The sequence below is a fragment of the Cynocephalus volans genome, chromosome 1, assembly GCF_027409185.1.
Source record: "Cynocephalus volans isolate mCynVol1 chromosome 1, mCynVol1.pri, whole genome shotgun sequence".
Lineage (NCBI taxonomy): Eukaryota > Metazoa > Chordata > Mammalia > Dermoptera > Cynocephalidae > Cynocephalus > Cynocephalus volans.
The window spans coordinates 181,223,624-181,242,531 of NC_084460.1; the positions used below are offsets into that span (position 1 = coordinate 181,223,624).

Below are 18,908 nucleotides of genomic sequence, written 5' to 3' on the forward strand. Positions count from 1 at the left end.
GTTAGGTGATGTCCACCAGGTTGCTTCACTGTAAAGGTACCTTTTTCCCTTTGGTCATAAGTGATCTATGGAGTAACAAACTTGATCGAACATTTTGTTCAACAATCTTCCATTGGTTTTAGCGTCTCTTGGTGATTCTGAATCATTTATTTCTGGAGTGCATCAAAACAAACACAGATGTGTGATTTCACCTGTAAATATTTAGTATGTATAGAATAGATAAGAACTTTTTAGAAACAACTATAGTGTCTTCACACCTGACTACAGTTCCTTAACATCTACTATCCATCTTCAAATTCCTTGAATTGTCTCACATGTCTCTCTTCAGTTGGTTTGCTGGAATCTGAATCCCAACCAGGCTTATATTTACTTGATGGCCTCAAGTCTGTAATAGTTTCCCTCACTCTTCACCTTTTCTGGATTTGGCTGATTGCTTCCTGGTGTTTTATGTGTTCTTCTATTCCAGGTATTTTCTGTAGACTGATAGGTGAAAATTGGATTAGATTCAGGTTTTGTTTTGTAAAATCTGGGCACATTCTGAAATGGAATTAGTATGATAAAGGGAAGTGAGCCACTCTTGTGGTGGGTAGGTAGGGGAAGGTGGTGGCTCCAGATAATGGTTTTTACTAGTCGTGGCCCACTGAGATTTTTATCTGAACAAAGGGTATGTTTGCTTAGTCTGATTTACCTTGTCATTCCACACACCCTCAGTTAGAGCTTTTTGAGATTGCTGATCACTTTGGTGGTGCTCTAGTCTCTTGTCCGTTTTGGTCTGCCATCTCTTATTGCCTAGAAAAGACACTGTTGATGGCTGTTGAATATTGAAAGGTTAGCAGTCTTGATGAGGTACTTAGTCTTTAATATTTGATTCATTTATTTAATGAACATTTGGCGCATGCAATGTGCAACATGGTGTTCTAGATGCAGACCACATCAATGAACACCACAGACAAGATTCTCTGCCCTCATGGGGTTTACATTCAGTAGTGAGAAGACAGAATAAATGTAAATAAGTTTTATAGTATGTTAGAAGGTGCTGAGAGTTATGGCAAAACAGAAGGGAGGATTGAGATGGTTTGGGGGGTTACTTTTGAGCAAAGACATAAAAGGAGAGGAGAGCAAGTCTTGTGGAAATTTGGGGTGCAGAGTGTTGCCCCAGACGCTTGTTTGGTCCATTGTGATCGGAGGGACAACTGCTTGCTGTATTAATATTAATGCCCTGTAATGGGCCAAGGGCAGAAGCATGGAGACAACCTAAGAGGCCAGGATAGTTATCTGGATGAGATAGGGTGGTGATTTGGGCCAGGGTGCTAGCAGTCGATGTGATAAATAGTCTGATTCTGGATGTACTTTAAAGGTAGAATCAACAAGCTTAGCTAATTGATTGTGCGTGGTTTGAGGGCGAGGGTGAGCAAGCAGTTGAGGATGACTGGTGTGAGTGGCCTGAGCAATAAAAAGGATGGAGTTGCCATTCTCTGAGCTGGGGAAGGTTGAGAATACAACAGGTTATAGGGGGCCAAGCCAAATTATTTATATCCCCAAAAAGGATAGGTGGTCACAAACACTTCATTCAGTAAAAACAGTGGCTTATAGATTTTACTGTGAGAACCCTGGCATGTGTAGATCATATGGCCAAGTTTGTTAATCTAATGTCTTCAAGATATTACAGCAGGTAAAGATTGGCTTAGATGGATTCATATAGCCCATGGTAACTGGGTCAAGTGTAGGATAGACCATGAGACTTCATTTATTTTCCTCCTGGACTCCATGTTCCGCTATTCACAGTGCAGACCAGATGCAAGGCCTGGGCTGAGGTGTACATGGGGTACTTTACTCTGCCTCCTGTTTTTATACAGGCAGTGTAAGAACACAGCCTGTAGTACGCACCAGGAGGCGAGAGACTTGAATTTTTTTATTTCTGGTGGAAGGACTGGTTAACCCTGATAAAGAGAATGCAGGCAAAAAGCTTGGACTTGGATGGTGAGAACCTTGATAACTCTCATAACTGACTCATGAAGGTTTTTCTGGATTGTGTGTTTACTTACCTAAGTGGCCTATGTCTGGGACTTCTTTTAATCTCTTCATTTTCTCCATTTGCATATCCGTTCATATGTGAGGATACTTCAAAAAGTTCATGGAAAAATGGAATTAAAAAATACGAATCTTCCCATAAATTTTTTTGAAGATCCCTAGTATGATCATACATAAATACTTCAACTGGATTTTATCCTGTGTTCTTTTTGCAGTCTGACCTTGTTAACATTTGTTATATATCCATTTTGGATATGTTCTCTGCAAGAACACACATTTTAAAAAATATGCATGATGTTGAATGATCACTTATCAATTAATATTGTTAGTGTTTTATCAGTAAGGGAGTATTACTTAGTATTACATAGTATTACATAGTGGGTAAGGGCAGAAGCTATTCAGATAAATAGGTGTGAATGCAAATCCTGGCTTAAACACAAATAATTGCAACCTGGGACAAGTTATACTGCCTCCTTGGTTTCAGTTTTCCCATCTATAAAATGGTCATAAAAATTGTACTTAACTCATGATTGTTGTGACGATTAAGGTAATACACACAAAACTCTGGACACAGTGGCTACATGGTGTAAGTCAGTGTTAGCTTTTTAAATTTTTATCCCCATGACTTATAACTCACTTATTTTTGATAAACAGTCTTTCACAAGTGGATAGTGCTGAGCTTCTTGAACTCTTCCTACTAAGAATTACCCAAATGTTTAGTCATTGAAATTACATGATGTGGTATCACAGGCACTACTACTACTCTGTTAGGTCATATTTTCATTCCCCTCAAAAAAATAAGTTGTGGAGTTTGCTCCTTTTACATGATCTAGTATTATCCACATAAAAGTTACAACCAGTGGTAGTTTTACAGTTGTTTCTCCATACCCCAAAGGTTTTATTTATTAGCTTCTTTAAAAAAAAAAATTCATGTGAGACAAACTTTTATATTGATGGAAGCAGATTAAATGAGTATATGGGGGGTGTATATGAATTAAGTGGTAAATCTGATGGTTTATGAACTTTTCTAGGTGAATAAAATTTTGTTAGAAGAAATGTTTACTTACATGGAAAACCATCCATCCTTCTCTCCCTTCCCCCCCATGGGAAACGGATAAGAGTAGAACTGTTCTGGTTAGTAGAAGGTTATAACTTTTGTGAAGATCTTAATATGCTTGGCACATAATTGACAGTTTAATTTGAAAGGAGCTGATATCATCACTTCCAGTCCATCACTTGGAGAGTAAACTGACATTTGCTGAGCCACCTGCCTGTCATACTAGGCAATATTATGAGCTTTCTATATGTTACTTATTCTTTATTAAACCATTAGGGGCTAGGTAGTGATTTCATTTTACAAAAGATACAGTTCAAGCTCGTAGAGATTTAGTTGTTTGTCTAAGATTGGCAGTGACAATTAGGAAGTGACAGAGCTTGGAGCCCAGCCTTTCAAAGCTTGGCTGCTTTCTGCTATATCATGTCACCTACACATGTATGGTGGTACCTAAACCCACCTTCTTTCTTACAGAATCATGAAATCTGGTGGTAGTGAGAGCCTTTGTCTCTTGCTGTTTAGGGGTTGAGGTGGGCAGAAAACAAGACTTGGGTATGCTGGTATTTTTTCTTTGTTTTTGGTAAAGGTGATTATAATTCAGGCAATCACATTTTCAGAGGTGTCTGTTTTATAACCCTTAAATTGCTACCTGATAAGGTGAATATTTTTCATTTGGATCAGAGTATGAGCAGGATTCATCAAGCCTTACCATTGACGGAGTGCTAGGCCGGGCCTGTTCAGATGGTCCTACGACCCCAAAATTGATCCGAAAGCTGAAAGGATTGTTGTTCAGTCACTTTTAGGGCACCTGCATGTATCATTGAATTTACTATGACTTGGAGTCCTGACTGAGTTTAGGGATCATTTTCCTTGTTCTCTGTTTGGTTTTTATGACAGGTGAATTTATTTTTTTAAGATAGAGTGACCATACATACTGGATTTTACATATTGTTCCAGAATAATTTCCCAGTTTGGAAGATAAATTATATGTTCACCCTAGATAGTAAAAGAGAGATTTGGTCATTTTAACTAATTGTATTTTGGTTAACATATTTTATGTTATCTGAAAGAGTTTAATAGCTGATTTAAATTTGGTCTTACCTTCTTTTTTCCTCTTTGTAGTTGGTCAACTGTAGCAAATATTTATGTATACTTCTCTGGATTAATTTATAATTTAATTCATCCAAATACATGAAATAGTATGAAAATTGCATTCCAATTCTGTGAAACTATCAATAAAACATTACTTTCTGAGAAGGAAGCCCTTTCTTTTGAGGGGAATCTGCTCCGTTTCAAAACACCTTTGTGTTTGAGGTTTGGATAAATCTGCCCATCACCACTTGGGGACTGTTTTTTGTACAATCCACAAATATTTCTCTCATTATAGAAGTATTTTTTTAAAAATGTACTACCAGTGAACCAACCCACATACTTTTCGTAACTATACCTGTTTTATTACTTGCCCCTCTCACTTAAGAGGTTTGCCTGAACTATGAAAAAAGGCACATAGGTACAGAAATACAAGTTAAAACGCTTCATGTTAGTTGAAGAAAAGATTTTCCTACATATAGTCTTCCTAAAAATAAAGGAACTCTGGATTATGTTCATTGTATTTTTATTGAAGAAATGGTTACTGCTTTAAAAGAAAGAAAAAAAATAACTTATTTTATATTTTATTTGGAACCACTTTTAAGGAATGTATAATTTATCTCCTGAAAGGCTGAAGAAATTCAAGGCTGTAACAGTCTCTTTTTATGACTAGAGTATGAAATTTAGCTGCATTGTATTATAGTATTTTATATCTTTCTACAAACAAAATTGACCTATTTTTAGCTTTGTTTTCCTTTTCCAGTCTTTGCCAGGTGTTGGTTTCTGGATGTATTTTAAGTTGGAAAAATCTTAAAACTTACCCACAGACTGCTGTGGTATCCAGTGAGAAACGGACCATCAGCAATGGCTTTTGAAGGGTCTGAGGAGAAACAAGCAGAAAGACTTGAGAACTCAGCCTTGAGCTAGTGTTTGGCCATGCCCTGCTACCTCTCCTGTGGGCAGAACATCTTTTCTAGTTTATCTGCTCTTCTGGATAAGTTAGAGGTTAGGCCTTGCATGGGAATTTCAACCAGTCTGAGCATTCAACAGGGAGCAGAATGCGGCATAGATACATGCCTTGCATAAATCATATGTGATATTGAATAGTGATGTTATTGATATTCAGTGCTCCCTAGTGATTGAGAAAGGAAAGGCTTGTTTCTGAGCACTGCTGTAACTGCAGCTGCTATGACATACCTCACCCTACCTCCCCGCCAAACAGAAACAAAAATTTCCTAGGAATTTTTGTCTCTCTTCCATCTTGGGAAACATATGGTCATCTACTGCCACTGAGAGAAGAGCAGTACCTGATAAAAAGGTCTAATGACCAGTGAGCTAGGCTTATCTGTATAGGTTATTAGGTTAGATGTTGGGTAATAGGGTGGAGAGCTCTAGTGAAGGTGGTATTTCCTAACTGCCAGCCACAGTTCTCATTGTAATTGAGGAGCTATCCCTTATAATGAAACATATAAAAGTACCCTTTTAAATAATGTTTGTTTGTCACTAGATTGGGTTTTATTAAAAATTTAAGTGATTCTTTCTTTCTATTTTTTTTAAAGATGACCGGTATGGGGATCTTAACCCTTGAGTTGATGTTGTCAGCACCAGGTTCTCTGAAGTGAGCTAACCGGCCATCCCTATATAGGGATTCGAACCCATGGCCTTGGTGTTATCAGCACCACACTCTCCCAAGTGAGCCATGGGCTGGCCCTAGGTGACTCTTTCTAAATAATGTTGAAGTATTTCTTTAGAAACTCGGAAGTTTTGGGGGGTGGAAAAGGTGATCATAGAAATAGGACCAATTCAGGATTTGGCAGGTGTGAAGTGATACAAATCCCAACTTCGTATCTTTTTTGCTTTTGTCTGACAATTTTATTTATGCCAGCCATTGACACTGACTTTTAGGAGGAAGGATGTTAATCAGTTTTCTTAGTATAATTATTATAGTGCTTTATGTTAAAAAACAAAAAAAAAGGCATGAAGGTGGGATTAATACATTTCTATCTAGGCAGCTTTATGAATTAGACCTACCAGCCTTTTTGGTTAGAGTATTGGTCTTTAGGCATTATGCTGGGCTCCTTTTCTTGCCAGTAAGAAGCGTGTTTTTAAATTTTTAGTACTGTGGTCTATTTTGAACAGTTTTGAAAAGAGGTAGCTTTAATATCATTTGTAGGACTTAAATTTACTACTGATTTCAAAAGAAAAAAGCCTAGATTTATCAGAAAGCAACTGCTTTTTCAAGCATGGAAAAACACTTTACTCTGAGGTTGCCTTATTACAAAAGGAGAAATCACTTAGGAGTTAACATGGGGAAGGCATTAGATTGAATAATAGTATTTTTCATTTTGATCTGTCAGCTACAATTATAATTAACTTTGAAGCTTCAGAATTTGTCTCTTTTCCAGGAGAAAAATCATCAAATTCATAAACTTGATTTTAGGTAAATTTGAATGTCTGTTTTGTAGAGTGATTTCTTAATCCAGGACTAAAAAATATCTGATTAACTTATTGAAGATGACTTGTAGATGACTTGTTATCTAATAGTTGACAAATGTCTGTTTTGAGGTTTGGAAGACATAATAATCAAATTATTTTTCAGTCTTCCAGAAAGCTTTTCTCCTCCCTCCCGCCCCCCGCTTTCTATACCCTTCAATGAAAAAGCATTAAAATGAAAAAATATTCAGCAAAATCAAACCTTGAATCAGTGCGTTTATGTTCTCAGAAGTTCTCTTAGAAATATTGCCTGATGAAAAAGAAGGGAAGGAAATTATCTCATTTAAAAATTTTCTTTTTATCTTCTTCCAGTGTTTTCAAACTAGCAGAAAGAATACAATTTTAGGTTTGTTTTGTAAGTCATATGTTCCTAGTTTTTTATGTGGAATGTCTTGCTTCCCATTAGGGCAGGAGGCATCTCACAAATTCTGGGTTACTGTATGATAACTGTATACATCTGTAGATAAATATTTACAGTAGGAATCTAGGAAAGTTTTATAGCAATAATTTTGCACACAATGAGCAATACTTGGTTTTCTGTGCTTAAATTCTTTGGAGGTAGATGATAACATCTAGTAAAAACCACCTGCCTGTTCAATTAAGGACCCTAGCTGGCTGTAAAGTTTAGCCCTGTATACTCTCAGGATTCATAGTATTTGAAGATTCATTTTCACTCTGTTATTATGAATAATTAGTGTTTTTCCTCCCCGTTAGGGTGCTTTAAGATCTTGATGCCTTTTCTAATCCAGGACTACCACAGTATGACAAGAAAGGGCAATGTCATAGTGGGCAAGTTAGTTGCTGGAGAACTTAGGCCTCTTAGTTATGAGGTTGATGAATTTTTCTTAGTGAAAATGTTAAATATTCTTCCTGACTTTAAGTATCAGCTGTGATAGCATAGATTGCTCTTTCTTGTGGAATTGAAGTGTATTTTAAAAGTTTTTTTTTTCTTTTTATAAATAATGTCTTGTTGCGCCGTGTTTTACTAGACTGAAAGTTTCCTCATCACTTGGTGAGACCCTCCTCTAATTCAATCTTTGTCTTTTGTCTTTGCTGCCTTGCAGGGTTGGTACAGTAGGCTTCACTAGACTTAGCTGCAACTCAGAATTTCTCCTCCAGCACCTGAGTAAATGCTGATGGTCTTGTGGAGAGTGGATTAAGAGCTAAATTCTCAATCTCAATTAAGAAGCGGAGGAAAATTTAAACTGTCTCCTTCAAAGTTTATCACAACCACCACCATCAAGACAGCAAACCAAAGGACAAAGACTACCTGCTGTGTTGCTCTGTGTAGTCCAGTTCACGTATGGTTTACAGACTTGGCTGGGGTTATTATAAGTAAATAAAAAGTCGGAGACTTCTGTCATTGGACGCTTTTATTCACAAGTTACCAGAATGAGGGCTGTACTGGAGACAGCAGACATAGCCATAGTGGCCCTATATTTTATCCTGGTCATGTGCATTGGTTTTTTTGCCATGTGGAAATCTAACAGAAGCACCGTGAGTGGATACTTCCTGGCGGGGCGCTCTATGACCTGGGTAGCAATTGGTGCCTCTCTGTTTGTGAGCAATATTGGGAGTGAGCACTTCATTGGGCTGGCAGGATCTGGATCTGCAAGTGGATTTGCAGTAGGCGCATGGGAATTCAATGCCTTACTGCTTTTGCAACTTCTGGGATGGGTTTTCATCCCAATTTACATCCGGTCAGGGGTATACACCATGCCTGAATACTTGTCCAAGCGATTTGGTGGCCATAGGATTCAGGTGTATTTTGCAGCCTTGTCTCTGATTCTCTATATCTTCACCAAGCTCTCAGTGGATCTGTATTCGGGTGCCCTCTTTATCCAGGAGTCTTTGGGTTGGAACCTTTATGTGTCTGTCATCCTGCTCATTGGCATGACTGCTTTGCTGACTGTCACCGGAGGCCTTGTTGCAGTGATCTACACAGACACTCTACAGGCTCTGCTCATGATCGTTGGGGCACTCACGCTTATGATTATTAGTATAATGGAGATTGGCGGGTTTGAGGAAGTTAAGAGAAGGTACATGTTGGCCTCACCCAATGTCACTTCCATCTTGTTGACATACAACCTTTCCAACACAAATTCTTGTAATGTACACCCTAAGAAAGAAGCCCTGAAAATGTTGCGGAATCCAACAGATGAAGATGTTCCTTGGCCTGGATTCATTCTTGGGCAGACCCCAGCCTCAGTTTGGTACTGGTGTGCTGACCAAGTCATCGTGCAGAGGGTCCTAGCAGCTAAAAACATTGCTCATGCCAAAGGCTCTACTCTTATGGCTGGCTTCTTGAAGCTTCTGCCAATGTTTATCATAGTTGTCCCAGGAATGATTTCCAGGATACTGTTTGCTGATGACATAGCTTGCATCAACCCAGAGCACTGCATGCAAGTGTGTGGAAGCAGAGCTGGGTGCTCCAATATTGCTTACCCACGCCTGGTCATGAAGCTGGTTCCTGTTGGCCTTCGGGGCTTAATGATGGCAGTGATGATTGCAGCTCTCATGAGTGACTTGGACTCTATCTTTAACAGTGCCAGTACCATATTCACCCTTGATGTGTACAAACTCATCCGCAAGAATGCAAGCTCCCGGGAACTAATGATTGTGGGGAGGATATTTGTGGCTTTTATGGTTGTGATCAGCATAGCATGGGTGCCAATCATCGTGGAGATGCAAGGAGGCCAGATGTACCTTTACATTCAGGAGGTAGCAGATTACCTGACGCCCCCAGTGGCAGCTCTGTTCCTTCTGGCAATTTTCTGGAAGCGCTGCAATGAACAAGGGGCTTTCTATGGTGGAATGGCTGGCTTTGTTCTTGGAGCAGTCCGTTTGATACTGGCCTTTGCCTACCGTGCCCCAGAGTGTGACCAACCTGATAACAGGCCAGGCTTCATCAAAGATATTCATTATATGTATGTGGCCACGGCATTGTTTTGGGTCACAGGACTCATTACTATAATTGTTAGCCTTCTCACGCCACCTCCTGCAAAGGAACAGATTCGTACCACTACCTTTTGGTCTAAAAAGAGCCTGGTGGTGAAGGAGAGCTGCTCCCCGAAAGATGAGCCATACAAAATGCAAGAAAAGAGCATTCTGAGATGCAATGAGAATAGTGAGGCTATCAACCACATCATTCCCAATGGGAAATCTGAAGATAGTATTAAGGGTCTTCAGCCTGAAGATGTTAATCTGTTGGTGACCTGCAGAGAGGAGGGCAACCCAGTGGCTTCCTTAGGTCATTCAGAGGCAGAAACACCGGTAGACGCTTATTCCAATGGGCAAGCAGCTCTCATGGGTGAGAAAGAGAGAAAAAAAGAAACAGAGGATGGAGGCCAGTACTGGAAGTTCATAGATTGGTTTTGTGGCTTTAAAAGTAAGAGCCTCAGCAAGAGAAGTCTCAGAGACCTGGTGGAGGAGGAGGCTGTTTGTTTACAAATGTTGGAAGAGACTCCACAAGTTAAACTAATACTAAATATTGGACTTTTTGCTGTGTGTTCACTTGGAATTTTCATGTTTGTTTATTTCTCTTTATGAACTTAAGAGTATGGTGAGATACTAACTTAAAATACTGGTCTTTGGAAAAAATTATGTAACTGTTGCATCTCTCAGGCATTGTTTACTTTGTAGGTTTTAGCCAAATTTTACTTAGCAGAAAATCATCTATTTGCAAGACTTATTTTCCCAGAGATGGATGAAAGTAAATCTTCAAATTAAATGAAACAGAACTTGTTTAACAGACTGAAATGTGCAAATGAGGTTTGAAATTTTCCATACCAAAGTAAGGAGAGACCAGTTATTATCATAGAGCAGTTAGAGCAGAATATATGTTAAGATCTCATGAGTAAGATATACTGTGTGTACTGCCAAGTCTTGTTGGGTCTTTTTATCTGAATGAAGTAGAAGATTTGCTCATTTCTAAGTTTTTCCTCTGTCTATGTAATTTCTACCACAGTTAAAAAAAAACCACAACTGAATTCTTAGACATCGTACAATCAATAATGAAAATCTAACTAATGTGCTTGTATGGTACTTGTTTCAGGACAAGTTGGTTAGTTTGCCAGATGCATTTTGTAAACATGAGCCTATGGATTCTGGTTGCCAAAAGAAAGGAAGAATGTTCTTCTGTAGGTATTTTTGTACCACCAGTATATGAAATGTTAAGGAAAGACTATGTTCTAGTTCCTTTTTTTTCCTACTTTGACTGAAGTTGAAGTGAACTATATTCTAATAACCACCAAGTCTTGTGTATAAAGTTTCATGTCATGATTGTATTGTTAAGTGATTATGGGGGAGAAAATGAAGTAAACATTACTGATGATCCCCACATTTATTGACCAAATTAAGGTTGTCCATATAGTTTGGGAATTACCAGCCCCCAAACAGTGTTTGATTAACTAAACATATTATTACTCATCCTCCACTAATTTTTTAGCTTTATTCTTGTCATTTGGCAGCATTTTCTATTAGCCAAAAGCCTTCCCAAGTGGATCCAGTTGGAAGATATGTCCAGAAACTTGAAGAAAAATTGACACTGCCTTTGTATGCTGGGTTGCCCTACTTGATTACATCATGATATATTAAGGTTGAATTTTTAGAGGGAAAATTTAATTCTGAAGTCATATTGCATCCTTGATAAGTTTTTTTTTTTCTGAAAAGACTTGCCGTCTGTACACAGCCTCTATGTTTTTGTTGTTATAATTACTTAGAACATGAGGATGTTTCAACACAAATTGGCCGTCAGTAACAGAAAACTCAGAGTACATGCTTTGCCATTGGTAGATTGTCAGTATAGTCTTTCTATAGGAGGGTTAGCATGTTCAAAAGGTGCCATGAACAGGAACTTCTGGGTTTAGCAGTGTGTCTTGTGGAAGATATTACAGGACTTGTGTAATTTTAGGACCCTCTATCTTGACATGGCTTCATACTTAGTTGCATCATCCATGGGTGAGAATCTGTTTTTCACAGGCTATTTCCCCTTAGAAAAGGTACAAAAGATGTTAGAAAAGCTCTACAGGTTGTGTATTACTTTGTGTGTACTCCACACTGCCCTTTGTCCTCCGTAAGAGATGAAGGAAGCTACTTGTGTGACTGTTTTCTTTGACTTTCTTTAATCTCTGATACTTTTTAAATTGCATGATTTTTTTAAGCTTGTATTCTTTAGGGGAAATTAATTTTATAGATGATTTTGTAGATTTTGAATCAAAACTCAGTCCTAATGTCTTAAAATTTTTTGGAGTCTATAAACTAGTTTCATTATGATGAACTTGATTAGTCCGAAGTTGATTTTAGAAATTATCAGGTAGCATGTCTTCCTATCTTCAGGAGGCTTCCTGATAGACTGAATCTGTAGATGAAAAAATAACTCATTATGGATAGCATGTATTTCTGAAGAGCTTAGAGTGCCATGCAGAATTCTTTTCTCAATTTCATTCTTGAGGTTTATAACCTGGCATCAAATAGATAGGGACCATCCTTTTCTTGTATGGAGGTTGAGACTGTAACATGTCCAAGGTTACCAAGTCTGTTTGGGAAGAACAAAAACTAGGTCCCCAAATCTGAACTCATGGTTTGTTCAGGTGTATTTGGACAGATGGTTTGTCGTATTTTCTCAAAGGAACTATTCTTTCGAGACAACCTTTTGGAGTTTGGAAAACTAATAGGATGTTGGGTTATCCAAATTGGCATGAAATTGTATGATTTGAAATTTTCTTCGACTCTGTAAACACATTGCTGTGTAACTCAGTGGCGAGAATTGACATATTGGCTGGGCAGCCTTCCTATCCCTTCTATTTACAGTATAAAAGAATAGGAAGTATTTATGTAGATTTTTCCCCCCTTTATTTAATGTCGAGTTCTAATAGTTTGGAGTATTAGGGTCCCCCTACCTTCTCTCTGCTGTTGTCTTAGCAAGATAGATAAAATACATCATCTTGTATCTGTGTGTATATAGCAATAGGTCAAGTTTAGAGTACTAATGTCTGTAAATAAGGAATGATTATTAGCATATCCATTAGAATTGTTTATTCTTGTAAGTATAAACATCAGTTTATTTAGGCTGAAGTCCCTGAAGCTTGTCCTTCTCGTTGCTTCCCAGTAATAGATAATGTGCTTGAATAAGTGTGTGAATTGCTGATTGTAACTTCATTTCCGGGGACTAATCTTCAGTCTATATTTTGTTAGAATGATTGTTCCTGGAATGCCACATAGACTGTCTTAAGCTAGTGAAGTCTTCACACTTTACACTGACTACATGGGTCCTAAATGATGATATTGATCTCCAGACATGAACATGTATATATTTTTATATTAGTACAAGCTAAGGTTCACAGTTGACTAAAATAGTATCTATAAGTAAAAATGAGGTGAGGACACTGGTCTTCAGAAGTAGAGAAAAATATCGTCTTATCAGCTGTTAATGGGATCCCCAGTTCTTAGATTTTTGTCTTCTCTGGCAGTCTTAGTCTCAAGATCTGATGAGAAGGGCTTATTGCACTGGTATGCAGAATGGTTATTGGCTCTTTCAAGGGACCTCTGATTTCCTTGTTCATCTCTGAGTACTCTGTCCTGCCATCCCAAGAGAGTATATAGCTGAGCCAATCTCTTCTTGCCTAGCTATTCTTTCCTGGGGAGGTTGACACTTTTGTCAAGCAATAGCAGTGGTGCTGTGTCCTTTGGCCTAAATTTGATAGATCTGATCTCCCAGGGCTTCCTTTTCACTGGGCTCAAAGGATCCATTGTTTTTTCTGCACAACAAGGCTGGCTAGGATATTGTAGCCATAGCTCTTAGGGATGGTACTTTAAGAAATTAGCAGGGACCCATCACTCTGTAAAACCTCACATTTTACGAATTGGATGGAAAGGTTTTTATTCACTTCTTTAACCTAAGGCTAAGCTTAATTCTCATAAATCTTGTCCAGGGCAGAGTCTTTGTTTCTACATTCATAGTCCATGGTATTTTTCTCTATACTGGGTGCGTGGATCTTCCTCTTTCTCTTTGAATATCATTTAGTGTAGCACCTATGGGTTATTCTCATTCTTTACCACTAAATAAACCAGTTATATTATTAGCTCTCAAAGGGTTAGATCCTTCAGTGTTACTCCTTGGTAGTATTAGGCCCACTCGATTCCCTTATACTTTACTTCCATCTCATTTTCATCTGAGGTATGGTGACTGGAAAAGGGACCGTATGGGTATCTAGTACTGACACTTTGCCATGGTCTAGGTTTGGGATGAGATAAGATGTATATAAGACCATTCCTGTTAAATTATGTGACTACAGAGACTTGCCGGGACAGAATTTTCTGGAGAAATAAGATAAACTATGATGCCGATAAGTACCTGGGTGATACATTAACAAACTGGTAAAGGACAGACATTAGCTTCAAATCTGTAGATGTAGAATCTTATTCATTGGAGTCTAGAACTTGAAGCATCTTGGCTATCAGCTAGTTTAAACCCCTCCTCATATAAATTAGGGTACTAATGAATAAGATTCAGCCTGTTAAACCCTGGTTTGATGTTAAGTATGGTAAAGTATGAGTTTATTAATGCATTAGAGATTAAAATGACATACTTCATATAGTGATCATCTTGTAGGGAAAAAAAAAAAAACCCAAACACTTTTAGGCTTCACGACCCATAATATTCTCATTAGCCAGATGCTGAGTTGCTTAAGTCATTTCAGTGTTGATATTAGCCCAAGCAGACTTTACAAACGGGATGTATTGTATGTGTGTATACCCACCTGCTATTCAGAGACTGGTCTTTCTCCTTGTCATCCCTTACATTGCTTCTTCAGTTCTTCACCCATTCTTTCTTTCAACAGTTACCTAGTTCTTATTTTGATCTCTTGTCAGCTTAGTTCACTTTTAGTTATATTGTCATGGTGTGCAAAAGTGCTGCTTTGCACCACTATTAAGGATTAGATCCAGATAATGATTCATTAAATATAGTTATGTTTAAATACACTCAATTTCTATTTGCTTAAAATGTTAATACTCAAGAATAATTTTTCTCAGACTTTGTTGACTAATAAAGTGCTAAAAAATTCATCAGTATTTTATTGTTAAAAATACTTCCTCAAAAATTAGGGAGGAGAGCAACTGAAAATTCATGAGTCCCTTTGAAATGATGGTGTCAGAATGCAGAGAGGCAACAGTTTGTTTTGCTGCCAAAAAGACTTGTTCTTGCAGTAATTAAAATTAAAAATTTGAAACTAGTTGGCATATAGAGAAACCATTTTGTACAAGTAGGCATGAGACTGGATTGCATAAGAAGTAATCTTTTGATTACTAGACTTGGTTAGACTTGATAAACTTAAATCAAGGTTACAAATTCCTTTTCTTCCATTAAGTTCACTTCTCTTTATTTGGTATGTTTTTGTCAAACTCTTCCCTCTGTTGGAATACTGTAGCTCTTTGGCTACTTTGACTCCTAGAGGAGAATTTAGCTAAGGTTTAAAATAATTAATGGACTTTGCCGGTGTCGAGTCCCACACCATTATTCACCTAGTCATATAAATGTTTTTATTTAAACCCCCCTCTCTCTCTAATGCTGGCAATAAGGATTTAAACTTACTGATTCACCTTCAAAGGAATGTTGTGAGAATTGATGTAATTGTTTCTCTTTCCATCACAACTCCTCCATAAAAGGTGTGATTTAGTTTTTGTTTTGGGGTAAGTACCCCATTTATCTGGTAACCAACAACTTTAACCATTGTCATATAGTCTTTTACTCAGAAATAAAAAAGGTTTGTATCTGTATCATTACTACTCTCATGCAGCTTACTTGCCAGGGAGTACTATACATAATCTGAGACTATTGACTTCAATCAATAACCTTTCATTATGTAATGACTCTTAAATTTGATTACCAAATTCACAGCATGTTTGAAGAGAGGGATGCTAAAGTAAGCAACTGAAGAGCAAGTTGAGATAAAGCACAGTGGTCTCACATCCTTCTTCTTGGTGTAGGAGCAGTGGTTTTGCTCTCTATAGAAAGCAGAAAAGCACTATACCATAATGGTTGCCTGTGATAATGAAGCTCCCTTCTCCCCACTTTAAGACAGTTTACATTCAGTTAATGCTGTCAATAAAGGAAATGTATATTTCAGTAATTTCAACAACAGCACTAGTTGTCAGCAGATAGCCACAATTGAGTTGGAGACTTAACATTTATCTTGGTAAAGTCACTGTGTTGCCTAGTGCTGCTGGGTAAAAGGAGTGTTTACTTTTTTTTTTAAATTGCTTTTGGACAAACTAGATAATTTTTCAATTTATAAGTGTAGCCTAGACTTCTGTAAGAGGAATGTTCATTAGTAATTCACTTTTTTGTTGTAATAATTAGAGATTAAAATTAGGTTTATCTCTTATTGAAGCCCCAAATTGGCAAAGTCCAGTATATATGGTATTCCATAATATAGCCAGCTTTTGAAATTTGTGTTTGGATTAGTGCCTTCTGGTTGCCAGTATTGACTCAGCTAGTTTGGACCTTTCCCTTTCTTAATAGTAGATTCTTATTTGTTATTATTTCTTTTCTTAAATTTTGTTACAACTAGTGAAGGAAGTAAAACAAAAACAAAAACAAAAAAACACATTTACATACTTTATATGCAGCCTTTATTTAGGTCCAGGGAAACCAGGTAACTCTGTATTTGTGTTGCAGCTTAAATGTTATTTATTTGTCTGTCTTTGTTTCTTTTAGACCCATAATTAAAAATGTAAAGTTACTTATATTCCGTGAGTGTATTTTAATTTTATCATTTTTCCCATTTTAGATTTGATAGGTATATCTGAGAACAGATATGTGACAACAGTTAATATTCCATCATAGAGAAAAAACTAAAGGTCCATAGAAAGCACAAAATCGTGTTCACACGTATGTCTCCACACGTAGAAAGCACAAGGCCAGTAGTATTCTCACTATCCCACAAGTGCTAGTCATAAAGCCCGCCAGGTGTTTCTCTCAGAGGTGTGATGACAACCACGGTATTGAAAGCCCTAAACAATATGGTTTCTAGGTTATGGGTCCTAAATGGTAAGGGATTCAAAGCAAAAATGTGAGTAAGTTTGTACCACTTTGGAGGGAGAGAGTACAGATGTCAGGAATGCTGCAGTTATATTGGGTTACTAGCTAAAATGGGCTCTTTCCCACAATGTGGAACTAAAGAAATAGGGATAGATTTCTAGGTTTTTGGTGGGTGGAACAGGTGACAAAACTGCTGTAAGCTGTAGAGCCATTGGAGTTGATTTTTAAAAAAATCTTTAGGAAATATTATCTCTCATCAACAATGCTCCCCCAAAACATGGAGGAATTCACATTTTAACAGGGCAGATATTACTTGTTTTTAGTTTTTGTGTAGTTTTGTATGTGAGAGGTGAAATTACCTTTATTGTCTTTGTTTGCTTAACTGTATTTCATTTTAATAGAGAATTTGATTCACGTGTTCTGAACATCAAACTATCTGAGACAGATTTGTGAAATGAGCTACTTTGCTTTTCACAATAGCACTGAGTCTAAAGGATTCTTTTACCTGTCCCATTACCTTCTTCAAGACTAGTAGATTAGATGAAATCTGCAAATGTGCATGTAAAAGAAGAAAATGTTTTCTTCCACTCAGCATTGCCTTTATCCTACCCCTCACTTTCCTAAACTCTGAATAGTCCATGTTTATCAAAAATGAATAAATGTCTTTGTCTTGAATTTTGCCCATATGTCAAATTTGCCCATTTTTTGAATCATATGTCAAAAGATAAAACTCAGATGGGAGAAGAGTGACTACTTCTTTGTTCCTACTCTCCTCTATTTTGTATACTTTTCTTAGGGAAAGACTTGGCCAACTCTATTATGTCCAGAATGAAGACTATAGCTTGTGTAGAGGACATGACATGTTTTAGAAGAGTTAACCTGAACACTTTGAGGGAGAGATTCCTTCCTCCAGCAAAGAGCTGACCAGGTGTGTACCTATGGCATTATTTTAGAATGTCAGACTTTAGGCTTGGGGATGAGAGGGATAAGGAATGCCAGAAATGCAGGTAAAAGAAGTTTGAGGAACACCCTAGGCTTAGCAATATATGTTAATGCAAAGCAGTTATAACCTGTTAGTCCTATAGATTATGTATTCTGTACCTTTAACTCTTGTTTTTTAAATTTAGTTTGTAAGAACTTTAAGAAATGCTTTTGAAGACTCCTTTGGCAGGAATATCTTTCATTTGTAATTCCATGGAAAACTGCTTTAATTAGCCTAAGTGGTAAAAAGTAGTCTTAGCAGTGTAAGTATGTATAATTAGAATTTTCTAATTTCACTGTGAGATCTCCCAACTTTTGAGTGGCAAACAGATTAACAAGTCTTTTGTGCATAGACTTTTCTGTTGGATTGTTAAAATGCAAAAGCTTTATTTTTTTTAGTGATGACATATTACATTAGTGTCAAATAATGGTGTGGAATCGGTTTCCCTGCTTTCCCTTGCTGTTATTGCTTCAGTTTATAGATGGCCAGCAGAGTTCAGAAGTGGAGCAGGGATTTACCCACCATTTGCTTGGAACCTCCCATTTTCTGTTACCCAGACCTATTTGGCAATCACGTATGAACTGTATTATGCTTCTCAGTGCTTTTTTAAAAAAATTTTTTTGATAAGATGGATATCAAAAATAGTTGCTGTGCAAAAGTTAGTAGTCTTCTTCAAGAAGAAAACCAATTCCTTTTCTAATAATATCCTGTGAAATTGCTTCATTCATTCCTTTATTTTTAAGCCAAATATCAGCAGAGTACTGCTGCTTTTATCTTGTAACTTTGATAATATGTAAGTATTAATGCATTTTTAAGAGATTGAAAAAACATTGAGAAATGTTTTTCCCAGTGTCCTGCCTATTATGCTTTGTTTAGATTTTCTGTAGGAGACCAGTCAGTACACTGGGGGAGTGTACATGTGTCATTTTAGTCAGTTAGGCATAGTGGACCAAATGTGATTATAAATGAAGTTGATGAACATTAATTTTGTTATGGGTAAGTTTTTTGAATTGTAAACTGATTTCCAATTTACTCTCCATTGTCCACAGCTTTTTTTTAATTTTAAGGTTTTATTAATTGGTTCATCTCATTGTACAATGTTGTAGTTGCAAGCAGAGAGTAGAATTTGGTATAAAACAGGCTACTTCCATATCGAAAGGAATACCATTGAAATTGTATATTTGATTGTTAACTATTCATGACAGTTCTAATTTGAC

The 18,908-nt window shown here is 37.2% G+C and overlaps 2 protein-coding genes and 1 non-coding gene across 4 annotated transcripts in view; 2 read left to right on the top strand and 1 right to left on the bottom strand.

The window, feature by feature from the left end:
• SLC5A3 (solute carrier family 5 member 3) overlaps positions 1 to 17,498 on the top strand; it is a 29,827-nt gene extending 12,329 nt beyond the window's left edge. The window contains exon 3 of the mRNA XM_063114201.1: positions 7,732 to 17,498. Coding sequence (XP_062970271.1) covers positions 8,060 to 10,216 — 2,157 coding nt within the window. The 5' untranslated portion in view covers positions 7,732 to 8,059 and the 3' untranslated portion in view covers positions 10,217 to 17,498. The remainder of the gene's footprint in view (positions 1 to 7,731) is intronic.
• MRPS6 (mitochondrial ribosomal protein S6) overlaps positions 1 to 18,908 on the top strand; it is a 62,023-nt gene that overhangs the window by 12,330 nt on the left and 30,785 nt on the right. The gene's annotated exons all lie outside the window — the stretch shown is intronic.
• LOC134365816 (small nucleolar RNA SNORA51) lies at positions 1,766 to 1,896 on the bottom strand. The gene has a single exon (XR_010022183.1). It is a non-coding gene; the product is annotated as a small nucleolar RNA SNORA51 (small nucleolar RNA).